This window comes from Mesoplodon mirus, assembly GCF_964341445.2.
Source record: "Mesoplodon mirus genome assembly, chromosome: 15".
Taxonomy (NCBI): Eukaryota; Metazoa; Chordata; class Mammalia; order Artiodactyla; family Ziphiidae; genus Mesoplodon; species Mesoplodon mirus.
In genome coordinates, this window is record NC_138991.1 from 14,458,857 (window position 1) to 14,478,441 (window position 19,585).

A 19,585-nucleotide genomic window follows, 5' to 3' on the forward strand; every position below is an offset into this window, starting at 1 on the left:
AATAAAGAAAGGGATAGGGACTTCCCTGGTGATCCAGTGGTAAAGAATCTGCCTTCCAATGCAGGGGATGTGGGTTCGATCCCTGGTTGGGGAACTAATATCCCACATGCTGTGGGGCAACTAAGCCTGCGCGCCACAACTACTGAGCTCACATGCCTCAACGAGAGAGCCCACATGCCGCAAACTACAGAGCCCACACGCCCTGGAGCCCGTGCGCCACAACTGGAGAGAAACCTGAGCAGACTGCACAGCCTAACGAAAAGATCTGTGTGCTGCAACTAAGACCCGATACAGCCAAAAAACAAATAAGGAAAATAAGTAAATATTTTTTAAAAAGAGAGATAATCAACCTAGGAAGTGCCATGTGGTGTCACAGTAAAGTGGAACTGTAAAATAATGAACTTTGGCTTTGTTTATCTCCAAAGATAGTATCCAGAAAGGAGTTCCAGGGACCTCCCTGCCAATCCTGTGGTTAAGACTCCGCTCTTCCAATGTAGGGGACGCAGGTTCAGTCCCTGGTCAGGGAACTAAGATCCCACATGCCACACACAGAAAAAAAACAAAAAACAAACAAACAAAAACAAACAGGAGTTCCAAAAAATATGATTTGTTTCTTAGAAGCACCATTGAAATAAGGGTGTAACTTCTTTTGGGGAGGGACATGTGTACATCACCCAGACACTCAGTGATGGAGCTGTGACTAGGTCCTGAGTCCTCTGGCTCTGAGTCCAGATGCCTCAGCAGGGAAAATCATCCCGGCCCAGCGCTCTTCCTCTTGCACCTACACTGCCTACTTATTTTATTTTATTTATTTATTTTTTGCGGTACGCGGGCCTCTCACTGCTGTGGCCTCTCCTGTTGCAGAGCACAGCCTCCGGACGCGCAGGCTCAGCGGCCATGGCTCACGGGCCCAGCCGCTCCATGGCACGTGGGATCTTCCCAGACCGGGGCACGAACCCGTGTCCTCTGCATCGGCAGGCGGACTCTCAACCACTGCGCCACCAGGGAAGCCCTGCCTACTTATTTTAAAAAGAAGAAGAAACTAAACTAAATAACAAACGGTCTTAAAGGCCATATTGTGCATTTCCACATGTATGAAGTACAAAAGCAGGCAGAACAAATCCATGGTGCTGGAAATCAGAAACAAGTTGCCTCTTGGAGGGCTGGCAGGTGCGGGGTTGACTGGAAGGAGGTAGGAGGGAATTCTGGGGGGTGTGAAAATGTTCAGTGTCTTGTTTTGGGTGGTGGTTACAGGAAGGTATGTGTATTTCTATTTTGTATATATATTTATATATATACACACACATATATACACATAAGCTCTGCATTTTATTATTTGTAGATTGTATCTCAGTCAAAAAAAATGTTCTCACAACTGTACAGTCATACCTACTAATTATGGCAGATTTAGATAAGGATAGGGACTCCTGCCCTAGGCAGGATTCACGGTACCACCCCGGCTTTGCTGTGTCACTGGAGCAGGGCATCTCAACCAGGACTCCTTCTGATGGGCCCGTTTCTTTTCAGAGGTTTGTTGTGTGTCTAGGCACATAAAAATTACATGTGAGAAATTCTACCTGGAGCTGCAGAAGTTGTGGAAGCTCTCAGGGCCGTGAGACTGGCCCACTTCACCTTTAGGCTTGATTTAGCTGCAGTGAGCAGAAATTCAGGCTAGCTCAGCCGGAGGTGGGGGTGCGTTGGGGGTGGGTAGCACTGGCCAAAGTCAACTCCGTGTTCTGTCACCTTCACTGCTTGTAAGCTGGGTGAATTGGGCACCTTAACCACACTGAGTTTCAGTTTTGTTGTCTTCAAATGGAGGTAATCCTGTGCTGCCTACTTCATAAGGCTGCTGGGAGGACTCAACAGAATAAGTGATGGCACATTGAAAACCATCTCTTCTGTGCTGCCGTGTTCTGGAAGTGCTGGTATTTTTGACAGTTGACTTCTGAAGCACCCCATCCTGGTCAGGAAATGGCCAGGAAAGCTTCCCTCTTTCTGAGACCTGTGGGTTTGTAGGGGAAGGGACTTGTACCCCTGTCACCAAAGAGGTTAATACTTACAAGGCTGTGAGAAATAAAGCTGTGTTTGGGCTGAAAAGTTGATGGCCTCCACAAATACCAGCTCAGCACAACTATGCCGCATGTTCCAGAAGAGGCGGGCGGTCTCCATTAGTGAGGCATGGATTGTGGGCAAGTGGCTAAACCTAGGGGTGCAGGAGAAAGGCCTCTTTCGTGAAGAGAGAGGCCTCTCCTGAAGCTGCAGGCATGGAGTGTAAATACACATTGAAATAATCCATCAGTGGGGTGACTTCCCCTCATCAGACCTTGGAGAGAGAATGCTTTAGCTACTGCCTGGAACACCACTAAGCTCACAGAGTTGCCTAGGATACCAGTCACGTGGGCCCATCTTCCAGACTTGTGCAAAATGATTTATTTTCCTTTATTTTGGAGGGCAGTGGGTCAGAAGTACTTCTGAAGCCTTGTCCTCCGATAGTTGGGCCTTTGTGTGAGGGTGTCCTCACCCCCCTATACTTGTGCTCTCAGCAGCCCTTGCCTTTGGCAATTGGGACTAAAATAGCATTTCCTGTCCCGCTTCTCTTCTCCATTTTCTGAAGTCTGTGTCATCCCACACGGTAGAGGGTGGAGGCTCCGCGTTGTGTCCCTTTGCGGGGGGAGGAGTGGCAGCAATAAGTAGGGAGGAAGCAGCAGAGCATGTGGCCAGGCCCTGCTGACTCTGGAATCTTCCTGGGATGACTGCAGAGCAGAGCAGGCTGGCTGCTTCAGCTAACTGCTCAGCCAAGAAAAGGCTGGGTCTGTTCTGATCAGTCTCAGGGCATAAGCTTCTCCCTCTCAAGGTCCCAGGACAGGACTTTGCAGTAAATATTCTCCTCTATTCCAGGGTCCTCCTGGCCCTTCACCTGAAGTGTCACATTGGCAGATCTTGTGGCTGGCTTATCTGCAGTTGATAGATAGGTTTGTCCCTTTTCTACTTGCTGATTTAATCTAAAGAGACAAGATGTCCAAGGAAGGGTTGTGGCATGATCTAGAAGAATTCAAACCAAGGAGTTCTATATGTTTCTTTGGACACACTCTGTCTTCTGATTTTCTAAAATGTATAACAAAAGTGAAAAATGAAGGCAAACTCTGACTTTTTCCTTTTTTCTGATTCTTTTCCCCAGGCAGCTGTGTCTGTGTGTCTTGGAGAAACAGGGCCCATTGGGAACGATGCCACCACCATCAGACATCGTCAAAGTGGCCATCGAGTGGCCAGGTGCTAACGCTCAGCTCCTCGAAATCGACCAGGTAAGCTCTGGAAGGGAGCAGCAGCGATGCAAGGGGAAGGACCCAGGGAGTGTGTGGCGGGGATGTCTTTAGGGGCGGGGACCACCGGCATTAGCAGTAAGAATCAGCAACAGGAAAGCCAAGCCCTGTCCCACCCTGTGGAACGCTGGTCACCATGGCCTGGGACAGGCTTCCTCTCCGAGAAAAGCTCTCAGAGAAGAAGTCCGTGCTCAGGCCCCAGGATGACCCTGCCTGGCTGACCCTCTCATCAGGACCTTGGTACTAGCAGGCTGTGGCTCCTGGTGAAGGATCTCTCTCTCTCTCTCTCTCTCTCTCTCTCTCTCTCTCAGAAACGGCCCCTGGCGTCCATCATCAAGGAAGTTTGTGATGGGTAAGTTGAAACTGCCCCTGTTTTGGATGGTGACAGGCTAAAAACAGAGGAGCATTGCCAGACCTTGAAAGGAATTCTGCCCGAGGATCTGCAGTTAGTCGGGTCCCCAGTCCGGGGCTTTTGTGGATCGTTGTCTTACAAAGAAAGTATAGCTGGTGGGGATGTCCCTAAGACCTGTCAATCTTCAGTTTTTCCTTTAAGCCCAGGAATGCCCCCCCTGAGGTCCTGGTGGGATCTGAGACCTGCGCTGAATTATACGTGCCGCCTTTTGTCGTACCAATCTTTACAGAGGCTGAGGAGGTTACTGTTCAACATCTCAACCCAAAGCTTTGGGTTTTTTTCCCCTGTACATCAAAAAGACCACCCAATCCCTCAGTCAACTCTATTGAAAATTATTTATTTGCAGCTTCTAGACAGGCCCCCAGGCATGGCCACACAGGCTGTACTGTTTTTCTCTTACATAGGTGGTCACTGCCAAACCCGGAGTATTACACCCTCCGTTATGCAGACGGTCCCCAGCTCTACATCACCGAACAGGTTAGTACAGGGAGAAGCCAAACCAACACAGGCCTTGCTCTGGAGTGAGCCACCCCGGGGGCTGGCGCTGTTTGCCCTCCTTATATCCAGGGAGCTTCCACTTCCTGGGTCAAGAGCTGCTTCCTGGGCAGATCAGGGAGCATCAGCCCTTGTCCTCCTCTGGTGGCTGGAAAAATGTGGCTTCTGCTTCCTGAGAGGCACTTGAAAAGGATCTTAGAAATTCTTTGCCCAGAAACAATCAGGAGAAGAGGCCCTGACTGAAGAGTCTCAGTTACAGCTACTTTAAAAATGACAGAAAGTTCTTGTTGATTCAACTTGCTTGCACAATTTTAATATTTTATCTTAGCTACTCTTTTTTTCTCTTTGCTACCCAGACTCGCAGTGACATTAAGAATGGGACAATCTTACAGCTGGCTATCTCCCCGGTAGGTATTCGGCTTTCCTTAGGAATTCCTTTATTTGACAAGCGTCTGTGAGCACCTACCACGGGCCAGACTCTGTTCTAAAAAGTAAGACTTGGAGGTTAAAAAGTCAATCTTTGCTCTCACAGCCTGGTTGGGAATAAACAAACAAATATAGGGCCTCTCTCAAGGGTCCTGAAAGAAGGTTGCTTAGGGAACTCAGAAAAGGGTCCACCTAACTCAGACTGAGGATTCCCAGAAAGCCCTTCCAGAGAAGGGGGACACTTGGCTCAGATATTGAAGGATAAGCAAGAAGCAGCTGAAGAAAGAAGAAAAGGAAACGTATTCCAAGCAGAGAGATGTGCTTTGTTTAGGGGAGGCGGGAGTGATGGGTGGCCGAGGGCCTGTAGCCATCATCCAGAAGCCAGTGAAAGGTTCCTGGGCGGCCTGCTAATGGGTCGGACTTTATCCAGAAGGGAAAGATCATTATTGTGGGGACGCTGAAAGATTTTAAGCAGGAAGCTATATTATGCTTAGGTTTATATTTTATGAAGATCACTTTAGTGACAGTGTGGAAGATGGGCTTGAAAAAGGAAGGTTGATGGTAGGAGGAGTCTTCAAGAAGCCGATGAGCAGTATCAACAGCCGGTGAAGGCAGTGGCCGTGGCGATGAAACAATGGGCAGGAAAAGTATTTGCAGGTGAACTTGGCGAAGAAGGCAATACACTGGATGTGGAGGCAGTGAGAGAATACAAGCTGGCCCCCTGATTCCTGCAAGAGCAGCCCTTCTGGGTGACTAAGGAGGCACCCACAAGGGTAAAAAGAAAACAGGTGCTAGAAATGGCTTAGGAGCTGAGGGCAGGGAGAGTGTCCGGATGGAGGACGGGTTGGTCTGCAGTGAGCAGAGAGAAGGTAAACTGAGGACAGAAGAGCGGTCCATTGATCTGGGAGGTCAGCCGGCTGCTGGGGCAGCTGGGAGGCAGCCACATCGCAGTGGGTTGAGTTTAAGAGGTGACAAAGCGAGGACCTTGTGTTCGCCACGTTATCTGGAAGCTTGGTTTAAAAGGAAGTAGATAGAGAAGGTACTAGCTCAGGGATACAGAGTTGAAAAGATACGCCTTTTAAAAAGAGGTGGGGGCCTCCCTGGTGGCGCAGTGGTTGAGAGTCCGCCTGCCGATGCAGGGGATACGGGTTCGTGCCCCGGTCTGGGAGGATCCCATATGCCGCGGAGCGGCTGGGCCCGTGAGCCATGGCCGCTGGGCCTGCGCATCCGGAGCCTGTGCTCCGCAACGGGGGAGGCCACAACAGTGAGAGGCCCGCATACCGCAAAAAAAAAAAAAAAAAAAAAAAAAAAGGTGGAATGTTCACGTGTGTTAAAATCAAAAGAGTTTGACAAAAATACAGTGAAAGGTCTTCTCCCACTCCTGTCCCTCACCTTCCCAGCTGTCCTCCTCCTCTGACCCTTCACGGTTGTTAACTTCTGTTGCAGTTTTTTATGTGTCCTTGAAAATACGTTAAGATGGAAGAGAGGAAGGTTGCCAGTGCGGGAAAGAGGGGGTGAGTGACGGGGGCAGGACCTTGCTGCCCACAGGACAGGGGGTGCCCACAGCCCAGGGGAGGGATTTGCCCTGACGGCTCGGCCTGGAGCAGGACCAGTGATACGGCGGTAGCGTAGGTAGGTTTGTAGAAGGGCTGCCGGAAAACGGAGGGCGTGCTGGCCCCTGTTCTCTTGGTGAGGTGAGAGGCTGGTCCATCCGAAAGGAAGGGAGGTGTGGAGTAATAGCAGCTACGTTGGCTGAACGCCTGGAGTTCCCAGAATACTTTACATATATGGTATCACTTAATCTCGACAAACCCCATGAGATGAGTACTCTTGATAGCCCCATTTTTCAGACCAGGAAACTGAGACTCAGCCTAAATAACCTGCCAGTTGTCGACAGCTCAAAACGCAGCGCAGCTGCCTCTCAAACCCAGGTCTGGGCGACCCCAGGCCAGTGTACTTGGCACTGCCTGCTCCTGCCCTCCTCCTCAGCTCTTCTCGTCCTAAGGACTTCATTTCTCCTCCCCAAGCTCGGCTAATTTAACGTGACGGCCTGGGAGCTGCGTGCTTTTACAGAAGTGCCGAAGCATTTTACGGGCCTCGCGCGCAGCGTAGCTGACTTTCCCAGAAGCAGGAGGCACAGGAGGTGGCCTGGAAATGCTGTCTCGGGAGGAGAACTGACATTGGAGTTGGAAGGCTCTCAGTGTGATGCAGACCAGTGCTCTTCAAATCATTCCATCCTGTGACCTCTGCTCACGGCGCACACGTCCCTCACCGTGGAGGTGAGGGAGGGTTTCTGTGTCCTCGCGAGCAGCGTGCCGTTAAAGGGGAGAGACGTGGGTAGGCCCGACTCCTCTGCAGCAGCAGTACCTGGGCTCCGTCGCTTGCTTAGCACTGGAAGAAAAACGAAGACCCCCGGGGCGCTCGTGCTCTCCAGATTCTTCCACCCCAACCGAGAATGTTAAAGTAACACAGGAGAGGTAGAGAATGATGGAACGGTAAGCCGTGAGGCACGGACCATAGAGTGAGTAAGTTCAGCAACAGGAAAGACCAGTGAACATGAGAGGAGGGGCGGCCGCCGTAGTCGCAGGAAGGATGCAGGTGCTCCCATGGGAAAGGTTCACGTGCTCGGGGGAGGCTGTCACCAGCCGTCATTTTCAAAAAGCCGTTTTGAAATTAGCTGCTTTCCAGCCCCTTGGTATTCTTAGTTTCCCCAGGGTTAGCACTTTGAGGAACAGTGATACGAACTCTGAGGGAAAGTGAAAAAAACGCGTCAGGCTTATCACAGTTTCAGATTAAAGGGTCCTTAGAGGTCATCAGATTTCATTCTCCACCCACTGTAGGAACCCCTTCCATAGCACTTTGTACAGGTGCCTGTCCAGTTTTCCTTGATTGCTTCCAGTGACCGAGAGCCCAGTATTCAAGAGACAACCTCTTCCAGTCTGACGGCTTTAGTTAATATCCATAGAAAACTCTTATGGTTACCAAAGGGAAAAGGGGGTGGGGGAGGGATAAATTAGGAGTGTGGGATTAGCAGATACACACTACCGTATATAAAATAGGCAACCAACAAGGTCCTACTGTATAGCACAGGGAACTATATTCAATAATCCTGTAATAAACCGTGATAGAAAAGAATATGAAAAAGAAAATACACACACACAGAGACACGCATATATGTGTATAACACTGCTGTACACCAGAAACTAACAAAACATTGTAAATCAACTATACTTCAATTTAAAAAAAAAAAGAAAAACTCTCTGATATTGAACTAATATCTGTTTCTTTGTGACTTGCCATAGTTAGCGGATGGTCATCTCCCAGATCTCTCTTGTATTCTCTCGGTGGGAATTTTTTTATTCCATAGACTAGAGTGGTACAGAAAGGATACACATGACTGCAGACCGGTCTTGTCATACTGGTGATGCCCTGATTGATCCAATAAACATTCATTTAGCAAATCTGAAGCAGTGTGAAAAGCTACTTCTGTTTCGGGCTTGGGAGTCCACAGAAGGGCCCCTGTGAGCTATTCACAGAGCAGTAACCTGCCACAGGGAGCAGATGGCATGTGTCTTGTCCCTGGTCCCGCAGTCCCGGGCTGCACGCCAGCTGATGGAGAGGACCCAGTCATCCAACATGGAGACCCGGCTGGACGCCATGAAGGAGCTGGCCAAGCTCTCTGCGGACGTGACCTTCGCCACCGAGTTCATCAACATGGATGGCATTGTTGTGCTGACGCGGCTTGTGGAAAGCGGAACCAAGCTCTTATCCCAGTGAGTGTTGCTGAGGTCTCGTTTGGCAGCTCTCAGAGATTTACAACGCTCCGCAGGGCATCCTATGCTCCTTTCCGTTGAGTCAAATGAGCTTATTGAGCTCCTTCTGCATACAGAGCAGTGTGTGCAGCACCAGGGTCCACACAGAGGGGTATAATTCACTGTTGTGGTCCTGAATCTTCTAGTCTAGTTGGGCTCTCACAAATTCAGTAACGGTACAAAACAGTACTATGCTGAGGGACATGAAGGTCGGGGTTCTAGAAGTCGAGAGAGAGGTCAGCTCACGGCTGAAATCATTTCCAGAAAATGACTGGCCTGATGGAAATTAGAAGACTGTCCATTAGCAAGTAGAACAGGTGTCTGTGTGTCTGTTCTGAACCACACCCCTGCATCCCTCCCTCTCCAGTCACCTCCCCACTCCACACACAGGCTCCTTATACAGAGACACACATGGGCCCTCTGTGTTTACCAGAGCATATCCCCACCCATCCGCTGTCTCCCTGTCACCCATTTTCATGGGGGCAGGGGGGCGTCCAGAACTTTGCGATGCACCGCAAGTGGCTTTGTGGTACTCCAGTGCCAAGGTGAACGTGGCAGGAAACTGCCATGCCACTATCAGCAGTGAGTAAACAGATGTTTCGTTTGTCTTCTAAGCCCACAGAACCTAAGCTGGCAGAGAGGGAGTCAGAAACCTTTGAGTTGATGGATCAGCTACTGAAATTTTTAGCCAAACCGAGCAGCTAGTCTTGGGTATTTGTTTTAAGTCTTGGATTCTCCGGCTGCACGGAAATCTCGAAGCCTTTGGCTGCCGTCAGCACTGACCCGGACGTTCCGCAGTCTCCCGAGAGTGCAGGGTTGGACTGGCCTTCGTCTCCGCTTTAAAACGGAGGTGATACCTCCCTTGCCACATTGTCCTGAGGAGTACTGTGGGTGAGAATGGGTCAGAACGTGCTTTGCAAACGGAAATCTAGTTTGTAACTTATAGAGCACTGTACGGCTGTATGAAGGTTGGCGTGTATACATAGCAGAGACAGAGGGGAGAAAACATTTCAGTCCTCCTTCTGTCAGCTCTGTGGTGGGGTTTCGCATGCACTGTCACCCTGCCCTCACCACAACGCCGTGAGGTTAACGCTGTGAGAGGAACTCAGTTTCACAGAGAAAGAGACAGAAGTTTGAACAGATGAAATTTGCACAGTTAGTAAGTAGTTGAACCCAAGTTGAACCCATGGCCAGAGTTCATCCTCTTTCTCCTATGCTCTGCCGCCTCCCAGCCTAAAAGTGAACCTGGGACGTAAGGTCCCTCGGGTACCCCACCAAGTGCTGGGGTTTGACAAGGCCAAACCCAGAAGCCTTTCCTTCGGTGATTCCAGGGAAGAATCTGCTCCACACCTAGCTTAGGCGTGTGCCAGGCGCTGGCTCACGGTGGCGTTCACTGATTTCTCAGGTGGTGCTTACATTGAAATCCGTCCCTATTGTGGCTGTCTTCACACCTGTGTTCCCCAGTTCTGAATCTTTGTATTGTTTTGTGTGTGTTTTGCACATGTCTCAGCTACAGTGAGATGCTGGCATTCACCCTGACTGCCTTCTTAGAGCTCATGGACCATGGCATTGTCTCCTGGGACATGGTTTCAATCACCTTCATTAAGCAGGTGAGGCCTCCAACATTCCGTCTTTCCTCCCTCCGTCGCCAGTTGTTCTCTAGGCTTGAGGGGAGCTGCGGGCAACATAGCTGCTCCAGCAAGGGTCGGCGTTCTATCCCCGAGGCCAGGTTTTTCATCCTCAGGCTCCGGCCTTCCTGTGGCTCCTGGAAGGTGTACTTCGTTACACTCGCAGGGTTGCACTGAGGAGATGGAACTGGGCTCCCGGAACTGATGATGGCCAAAGTGGAATTGGATTGTCAGTGAGACTCGGGGTAGCGTGCAGCCAGCCAGCCAGCACCATCCCTAAGTCTTCTGACCTGCTTCCTGAGCCCTGCCTCCTCTTTGGATAAAAAAAAGAAAAAAACGTTCATTTCATTTGCCTTCTGTTTACAAATCTGCAAGGTAGCCTGTTTGATTGTCAGATGAACTCAGTGGGGGGGAGAAGATACTTCTAGTTTTATCCTCCTTTCTTCTAGAAGAAGGGGCAGTGTCACCTCAGAAAACTGAACTAAAACCAATGAACGTTATATCTGCTGACCTAGAATTACACCTGTCATTGGCTTGGGACATTGAGAACTTCCCAGTGCTGGAGATACCTAGGCACAAGTGAAATGACCATGTGTCAAAGATGTTATAATGGGGATTGAGAAAAGGGATTAGATTATAAGACTTTGAGGTCCTTTCTGTGTCCCCGAGTCTGCTGTTCTGCGTGTGTATAGGGACAAAATGTATGTCCGGAATACAGTACGTGGAGAGCAAATGAGATCCCAGCATCAGTAAAACCCTCTGCTTTTTACACTCGGCTTTTTCATGCCTGAACCCTTATTTTGAAAACAAAAGATTAAGCCCTTAGGTTTAATGAAACATAATTGAGTGGATGCTGTAATTTGAAATTGAGTTATCCATGCCTAGGGACTCCCTGGCACATTGGCCAACATAGCAGATACCATCGTCCACCTAGGGACAGCTGTCCAAATGTGGGCAGCACACCTCAGAGTAGAGTCTGGGGGCGACGGGCATCTGAAACCTAAGCCTTCAGCTCTCTCGGGCCCTGAGCTTCCTAACTGACTTGCCCTCTCTGGCTTTAGATCGCAGGGTACGTGAGCCAGCCCATGGTGGACGTGTCAATCCTGCAGAGGTCCCTGGCCATCCTGGAGAGCATGGTCTTGAACAGCCAGAGTCTGTACCAGAAGATCGCAGAGGAAATCACTGTGGGACAGCTCATCTCTCACCTCCAGGTGTAAGTAGGGGCCCTGCCCCAGCCTCCCTTCCCTGCCTGTTCTCTTCTCCCCTCTTACTCTGTTTAAGTCTTCAATCCTACTGCTTTGCTTGTATTCTGAGATGCTGATCTGCTTGTTCATTCACTCATCACCTCTTGCACACTGCTGCCAGAATTCCTCCCGTCATTCAGACCTGGTCATGTCATGCTCCCGCTTGAAATCCCCTGTAACTCTCCTTGCCTCTCAGGATAATGTGAAGTTTTTCCCAATCTTCCTGTACCACCATGGTACCAGACAGGATTAGATGCTTTCTCCTCTGTGGGCCACATAGTTTCTGTTTGTACCTATGATAATCACATTTATATAAAATACTGTATTTTTATGATCTGTCTCCCATTTTAAACTTTGAGCTCTCTGGGAACAAGGACCAATCATTTTTGTATCTGTTGTTTTGATTTAAGTAGAAGCTCAATTAGCATTTGTTGAATGAACTCTTGCCGAACTAACAGTATGCTGTTGGGGGTAGCAAGAAGTATTGTATAGGATGTGAATTCCAATCCAGGATCTACTGCAAACTAGGTCTCTGCACTCAGCAAATTACCTAATCTGTTCTGGCCTAAGTTTCCTCACCTCTAGACTGAGGTTAATCATCCCCGCCTCTCAGACTTGGGAGGATCAAAGAAGATAAAAGGTCCAGCATAGGGGCCAGCACAGGATAGGTATTCAATAAATTGAGGAGGTTTTTTGGTTTTTGCTTTTGTTTGTTTTTTAAGAAGCTTATCACATCCTAAAACATTTAACAGATAGTAAACAAAAGCCAAAGACAGATAAAGCCTTTGGAGCACTGTTTGTCTCCTCCCCATTCTTTATACTTCCCTTTCAACCATTCCACACAATTTAAGGGGACTGGACTTCCCAAAACAAGGATGGGGACACTGCTGATTCCTTCCTAACCCTTGCTTCCTTCCAGCATATGGGACATTGACAGAATGCCCTGCCGGTTCCAGGGGAAGCCAGAGCTCCCAGACCTGGTTGATTATAGCAGCCTTGTCTTCACTCAGCTATGCTCTCAGCCTGTACCTTCCCACTAGTCCAAGTAAAAAGGAAGCACAAGGAGATTTACAGCTCTGATTTCTCCTTGTCACTTCTCTAAGGAATTCTTCAGCCTCTGTTTTCATGCTCAAAAGCCAAAAAGGTTGATTGAAGTCAGGGGGACATTGTAAACTCCAGATGGAGAGTTCTGATTTTCCTGACCTCAGAGTTACCTCTATTTCTTTGTTTCTGAATTGCGAATGACCCAGTTACCTCCTTAGAGATGATAGAGGAGCGTGGCATTTCTTAGGGGTCAGTCTATGAACACTTTCAGCCCATTGCTGTCCTCAGAAGTCATGTCCTCTGCTGCTGGGCTGAGGGACAATTAGTGGCCTCTACCAGACCTCCAAGATGCCCCTGGCCAACCAGGACACCCAGCAGCCCCTCTGGAAAGAGCCACAGAATGCACTTATGATGTGGCAGGTGGAGAGCTCTTGTCAAGTGCCAGGATTACAAGATTCCAGAGAAGCATTGTAGCTATTTTATTTGTTTAAAATAAAATAGGTTCATAGTCAGAGACTTTAAAAATACAGAAAAGCACAAAAAGGAAATCATTTGCCCATTATTCCCCCTCCAGACATAACCACCACTGTTAACAGTAAATTGACTGTGCCGCTGAGGTTTTTTTCTATGCATATTTTTAAGAAAGTTGGAATCTTACTGTACATGCTATGCGTGCCTTGACTTTTTTTTATGGACTAATAGATATTGAACATTTCCCATGTCAAAGAACCTTCTGAAAGGGTAGTTCTAAATCTTTCTGTGCAGGAATTCCGTGCCGGTCTGGTGGTTAGGACTCCATGCTTCCACTGCCGAGGGTGCGGGTTCGATCCCTGGTCGGGGAATTAAGATCCCGCAAGCAGTGAGGCCTGGCCAAACATTAAAAAAAAAATATATATATATATATATATATATTTTTTTTTTTTTTTTTTTTTTCACCCCATATGCCTTTGAAAATCCAGTAACAGTTATGGACTCTCACCTAACTGGAAAAAAATATCACATAGTCAGCCAGCTATAAGGAATAATGGTTGCACCATTTCTAGGGTTCCCAGACACTGTAAGCCCATCCCTAACCCCAGGCGAAGAACCTTTATGCTAAAACAGCATTTTTAATGACGGCTTAGGATTTGAATATATATGAACAGAGTCGCTACTGTGGACATTTGCATTATTTACTGTTCTTGCTTTTTTTAATAGTACTTGGATGAAACACCTTGCCAGTAACTCACGCACAGCTCTCTGATGACTATCTTTGGATAAATTCCTGTTAGTGGAATTGCTGGGTCAGGGAGTCTGCCCACTTTTAAGCTTTTGAGGCTAAGCCTCTGATTATTATTTGATTACAGCCTGCGAGGGATTGTTTTAAACCATCTCTCAGGCTCGTCTTGCTGGTCCGTCTTCTAACCTCTCTCTGCCTTCTTTCTCCGTTGACACAGCTCCAACCAGGAGATTCAGACCTACGCCATTGCACTGATTAACGCACTCTTTCTGAAGGCTCCTGAGGACAAGCGACAGGTCTGTGGTGGCCTTTTCAAGCGTTTCATCTGGGCTCTCCCAAGAGAAGACTTACCCACCCAGTCATTTTCCCAAGAGTCCTTCCTCCTGTCCCTCTGCAGCCAGAGCCCATCTGAGCGGCTTTGCTAAGGAAGCCCCGGGGAAGAACTAGGAGGGAAGCCAGCTGGGTCCTAGGTCAGGGCAGCGGCCTGCAAACGCTTTCCCCTCAAGGACGAGTAAATACTTTTTGCCTGGTGGCCCTTGTGGTCTACGTGGCAACTATTCAACCTTGCCGCTGTAGCCAAAGCAGCCTCAAACAGTAGGCAGACAGGTGGGTGTGGCTGTCTTTCTAGACACAAACAGGCAACAGGCCTCATTCGGCCTTACTGCGACTACCCCTGGGTTAGAGGATCAGGGAGCAGGGAGAGGAGACCCTCTGGGCCTCCCTGCCGGGTCCCAGGAGACAGAAACAAACGCAATCCTTGCTTAAGGAAGCAAGAGTGGAGGGACTTAGCTTGAAGTGTCATGTTTAAAGATCCTCTGATCCAGGTTCTAAACTTTTTTCTTCCCTATCAATTAGCTGTGTGACATGATGCGAATCGCTCTGCTTCTCTAAACCCCAGTTTCCTCACCTCTAACGTGGGAGCAACAACATCTGCCCCGTTCACTTCATAAGGATGTCATGAGAAAAAGCCAGACCCCTATTTTACAAGTGAGGAAACCAGGGATCAGCTGGGTAGTGGAGCAAGGGCTGACCTAGGAGGCCAGGGCCCCGAGGCTGAGTACTTTTCCTGCCACTGCTGGGCAAGTACTCTAACCGCCCTGGGTCTCCGTTTCCCTTTCTGTAAAATGCAAGGGCCAGATTAAAGATCGCTATGAGCCCTTCCAGCACGACTGTTCTAGATTTCTCTGGTCAAAGCCCAAGTGATGTACAAAAGAAAGACTTTGTAATTCTCGGTCAGTACCGTGGGCTCAGTAAGTTGTAATTCCTGCGGGATTATGTATCAAGTTCCTGGAAGATTCTGGTGGGAGGACCAGGAGCATCTGTGGTTCTGTCTGTCCTTGTCTTTCTTGGATGGCTGGCTCTGTTCATCTCTTCCTCCCTAGTCCTGTTTTGAGTGTAAGCTGAAAGCTCATTCTTCCATCTGCTTCTCTCTGTGCTTCTTGCTTTCTGCCGGCAGGACAAGCATCTTAATCCTCTAGACCTCCCTGTCACTGTAAGTAGCACTGCCATATGGAAAGGGCCCCGCTCTTTTCCAGGTGGGGAGGTTGAAGCTGGGTGAGAATCTCATGATCTGATCTAGTTGTTCAGGGAGCTCCAAGACACAGGAAAAGGTTGTGTGCTGTAAATCTCATTTGTCAGGACACTTAGGGAAGTACCACAGATCAGAGTCGCGTAAAGGATTAAGGGGACGCCTGCGCTGAGGAATGCGGCCCAGTCTCTCCTTTGTAACCTGCCTTCACATGGGTCTGTGGCTCAGCCAGGAAGATCAGATTCAGAAATAGCCTGTGACTTTCATCTAGTTGATGCCAGATGCGTCAGATGCCAGCTTGCTGTAGCCAGGAGTAAAGGTAAATCCATGCCCTTTTGGACGCTTTCTAGATCCTAGGGATTGGAAAAGCTTTAGACAGTTGACAGAAGGGAATTTGGATACTCGTTTCTTGGTTAGAGGGAGTTCAAAGAGGTCAGCTCTATGAGGATATGAAAAAGGATGAGTGCTTCCCCCGGCACCGCAGAGAAGCCTTTGGTTGAAGGCCTTTATATTCCAGCAGCAGACCACTGTCAATTACCCACTTTGTGAGTTGTGGACAGCAAGATTTAATCGTCAGTCAGCCTCCCGTAGCTACCAGAGAAGTTTCTAGTCCACCTTCCTCCTCTACCAGTCAGTGTGTGCTCAGGGGACGCAAAGTAAAACTTAATATTCCTGGCAGCGTCAGCCATTGGAATATGGCTAGAAGTCTAGAAGCGAGAGAGAAAGGCCTTCCAGCTCTGAGAAAAATGACAACACTCACGGATATTGCCCCATAGGAGAAGTGTGACAGCTCCCTCAGGCCCATTGATTCAGAATTATCTATGAAATTAAATTAAGGCAGCAGTTTAGGAAGTGAAGTCATACTAATTAACATTGTAAGAAGTGGTGGCTGACACTGGAAGGAAGAGACAGAAGAATTAGGAAAAGCTGTCAGAAAAAAGCATAGTAATCTGGGCCCATTTTGTTTAGGGGAAAATAGCTGCACATTTCAGAAGCCCCATAGGGTATTACAGTGTCACAACACAGAATAATAACTGATGTGTTTTTTGGGGGTTTTTTTCCTGATGAAGCCAAGTCCTTGGCAGTGATTAAATTATTATAATCATTGTAGTCACTTCAGAAATACAGAAGTGTATATATTTTTAGAAGATTAGCATAAGAATGGTCAAAATAGCAGTTCTGAGAGGACCCTTAAAGCTTCATTCCCTGGAAGATTGACTTAACGTAGGATACTTTATTTCCTCAGTGAGCTAAATAAATAAAGTGTTACTGTCAAAATCTGAACCAAATAAATAAAAAAGGTGACCCTGTTGTGAAAAATCACTCCAAAGCACCCAACACCTTGTTCTCTAAACTGATCAGAAGTGAATCATAGACCACCTACTGTTTCAGAGCATCCCACCCCAGCTCCGTCTGGTGGCGTGGTGCTGGGGGTGGGTGGGCAGTGGAGGAGGATGCTGGGGCCCAAGCCCTCTTGGTTGGTTCGGAGTCAGTGTTTCATTAGAGTCCCTTCCAGCCTTGGCAGTGGTTCCAGCCTGGGATGGTGCATGTGGCTTGGGAACCATCATGCTGCTCTGTGCCCTGTGCTCGTTGTCCATCTCCTGGCATCCTTGTAACACAAGTGTCTTGTCCTGAAGCAGTCTTTGTCCCTCTTTGAAGATGGCACGGTTGATTGTACCATTGGGAAAGGAAACCCTGTTTGCATTAATGTGTACTCACGAAAGAAAATGTACAGGAATTTTTCGGAGTATAAAATACGTATTTGAAGGTCTGTGAATTTTTTTTCATTTGCCTACTTTTCATTTGAAAGGAAAAAAATTAAGGGAAAAAGCCCCAGAGCAATGACATCACCTTCCTTTTGATAGTTGTCACAGCTGCATGCCTGCCACCTTACCTTATGTTCGCTTCTTCTTCTCAATAGGATATGGCCAACGCATTCGCACAGAAGCACCTTCGGTCCATAATCCTCAATGTAAGTTCCCAGACAAGCTATATTTTGTTACTGTTACTGTTTTGTTACTATTAACTACAACTCTCACTATTATTATAGTTGTATTATTTTTATTGAAATCACTATGGAGTGGGATGGGCACTCAGAGGGACCTTACCGGTAGGTACTAAACACTTCTAAGCTGGAAAGCTTATGGTTTCTGATCCACTGTAAGCAGGGTTGTCTCTAGGAGGCTGTCCCACCAGGAATTGCAGAGCCTCTAAGGAGGTACTTAGCCAGCTATACTGTTTGTTGCCTCACAGCTCCATAAACTCTTATCCAGAGGGAATGTATTAAAATAGGCACAGGAGAGGAATTCACTCAACTAACACCAGTCATAACCCTGAGTTGCGTGGGGCGCTGGGAAGGTTGCCTGGCCTGGGAGATTGCAGAGGAGGAGCTGTCAGTCCTGCCGCGAGGGAGAGGTGTCAGGAGGCCTTAGAGGCGGGTCTTCAGGGAAGGCTGAGGATAAGCCAGCCGACCAGTCAGAAAAGGAATTCCTGCATGGGGAAGGGGGGCACCTAGGAGGAGCGTATGGTCCGGTAGAGCTTGGGGTGAGAATTTGTGACAGGCTGGAGAGGTAGCAAAGACCAGATCAGGTAGGGCCTTGCTCTTTCTCCCAAAAGCAATTGAGAGGCTTCAATCAGGATCGTGAAATAACCAGGCTGGCGTTTTAGAAAGATCACACTCCAAGATCCGTGTTTCCTGAGGGGTGTGTGAGGGAGGAGGGTAGAGCGGGAGTTGGGGGGGGGGGGTAGGGAGGCATCTGGAGGGAGGTCTCAGTCCCTGTTCTGCAGTGGGGATGTGGGCGGGGAGAGAGCTGAGGTGGGAGGTGAGGGCCGGGAAGGAGAGTCAAGGAGCTGGGTTAAAAGGAGGCCATTTTATCAGTTGTCCAAAACCAGGTGCAACTGGGAGACCCCAGTGTAGGGAACAAAATGAGAAATCGAGAGTCAAGTGTGAAAGGCTTCATAATTCTGAACATGAACTTTGGAGTCGGCAGCCCCCGCTCTGCCTTTAACCAATCTTTGATCTTGAGCAGTTCACTTAACTCCTGTGGGCTTCAGTTTGCTCATCTGGATGTGAGGACCGAATGAGCTGATATATGTACCCAGGGCTTAGCAGGGGGCCTGGCACTCGGTGAGCGCTCTGCTCACATGGGCAGTTCCTTCACCGTAAACAAGATACAGAGGAGACAGAGTTCAAGAAGTAACCGTGGGCACCTGTGAGGTGGAGCGATCCGCTGCTCTAAACAGGCAGAGCCCACCGGACTTCACCTCGCAGAATGAGCTCCTGCCTGCGGGCCATCTCCCTGGTCACGCAGCCCCGCTGCCAGCCTGGCAGGAAGGACCTGGCCAGACGCTTCCGCCCTCTGCCTGCCACACGGGTCCCCACATTCTTGTCTCCGTGTCCGAGCGGTTTTCTTGGGCGCCATCCTCTGCATGTGTGGGAGTGGGTGCCCTTCTCAGAGAACTTTAATGAATTTCGAGGCTTATTATTTACCTGAACGGGATTAGAAGTTCAGCTCACTTCTGGACAAGCCTGGTGAACAAGCAAAGATGCCATCCACTATAGAAGACAGTTCGGTGTCAGGACTCACACTGAACCCGTCTGCTAGGAGAAGGTTAACGCATGCTCACTTAAGTCCCGGGACTGAACGGAGTTGAGCCAGGGAGCCGAGGCCTCGAGGTACTTGACAGTCAAATAAGACTTCATCAGACTGGCACTGTTCTTCTTTAAGCCACTGATGACTCGAGGAATTACCCTCCCGCTGTGACATCTCTGAGATTAAGAAACGGGGATTAAAGTGAATGGAAACCAGTATCACATTAACTTTAACCCCTCTTCAGAGTGGTTTTATGAATTCTGGAGAGAGGTGAGGAGAGAGGAATAGGGAAAGACGGGTAGGGAGACATCAGAGCGGCAGAGGGAGGGGCGCAGAGAAAGGAAGAGGCTCAGAGGGAGGTGGAGGGGCAAAAGCAGCCGGGAGAGAAGACTCTGGGCTGGAAGAGACTGGAGGCGGCGAGGAGGCTGATGAGAGAGGTCACGCCGCGGAGAGGGCTCAGGGAGGAAGTGAGGGCAGGGCACACACGCTAGGGGCCGAGCAGGAGCAGCGCCGTGCCCTAGAACCTGCTGTAGTCGGGGAGGTGTGTGCAGAAAGGGTGGCCCAAGCCACGTATGGCTGTTGAACACTTGAAATGTGTCTAGCGTGGCTGGGGAACTGAATTTGTCGTTCTTTAAAGTTTCAGTTTAAATTTAAATGCCCACGTGTGGCTTGTGGCTACTGTATTGGGCCTTGCAGATCTAGGGAAAGAAAGAGACAGAGAAAGGAAGAGCTGTCTGGAGTTGCACCGGTGGGCAGAGGAAGTCTAGAGCAGCACCGTCCGGTGGAACTATGATGCGTGCCACTTGTTTCCTTTACGTGTTCTAGTAGCAGCATTGACTAAAGAAGGAACAGGGGAAATGAAGG

General features: G+C 48.9%; 1 protein-coding gene across 3 annotated transcripts in view; it reads left to right on the top strand.

The window, feature by feature from the left end:
• Positions 1-19,585, top strand: part of ELMO2 (engulfment and cell motility 2) — a 38,662-nt gene that overhangs the window by 8,226 nt on the left and 10,851 nt on the right. The window contains exons 1-10 of one of the 3 annotated variants that reach the window (XM_082643532.1): positions 2,893-2,972; positions 3,179-3,302; positions 3,632-3,672; positions 4,137-4,209; positions 4,584-4,634; positions 8,245-8,426; positions 9,976-10,075; positions 11,155-11,306; positions 13,818-13,896; positions 17,050-17,100. In XM_082643532.1, the coding sequence (XP_082499658.1) occupies positions 3,225-3,302; positions 3,632-3,672; positions 4,137-4,209; positions 4,584-4,634; positions 8,245-8,426; positions 9,976-10,075; positions 11,155-11,306; positions 13,818-13,896; positions 17,050-17,100 (807 nt within the window). In that variant the 5' untranslated portion in view covers positions 2,893-2,972; positions 3,179-3,224. Of the gene's footprint in view, positions 1-2,892; positions 2,973-3,178; positions 3,303-3,631; positions 3,673-4,136; positions 4,210-4,583; positions 4,635-8,244; positions 8,427-9,975; positions 10,076-11,154; positions 11,307-13,817; positions 13,897-13,962; positions 16,897-17,049; positions 17,101-19,585 lie in introns of those variants that run through there. The other 2 variants (XM_082643531.1, XM_082643533.1) reach the window with 2 other exon arrangements.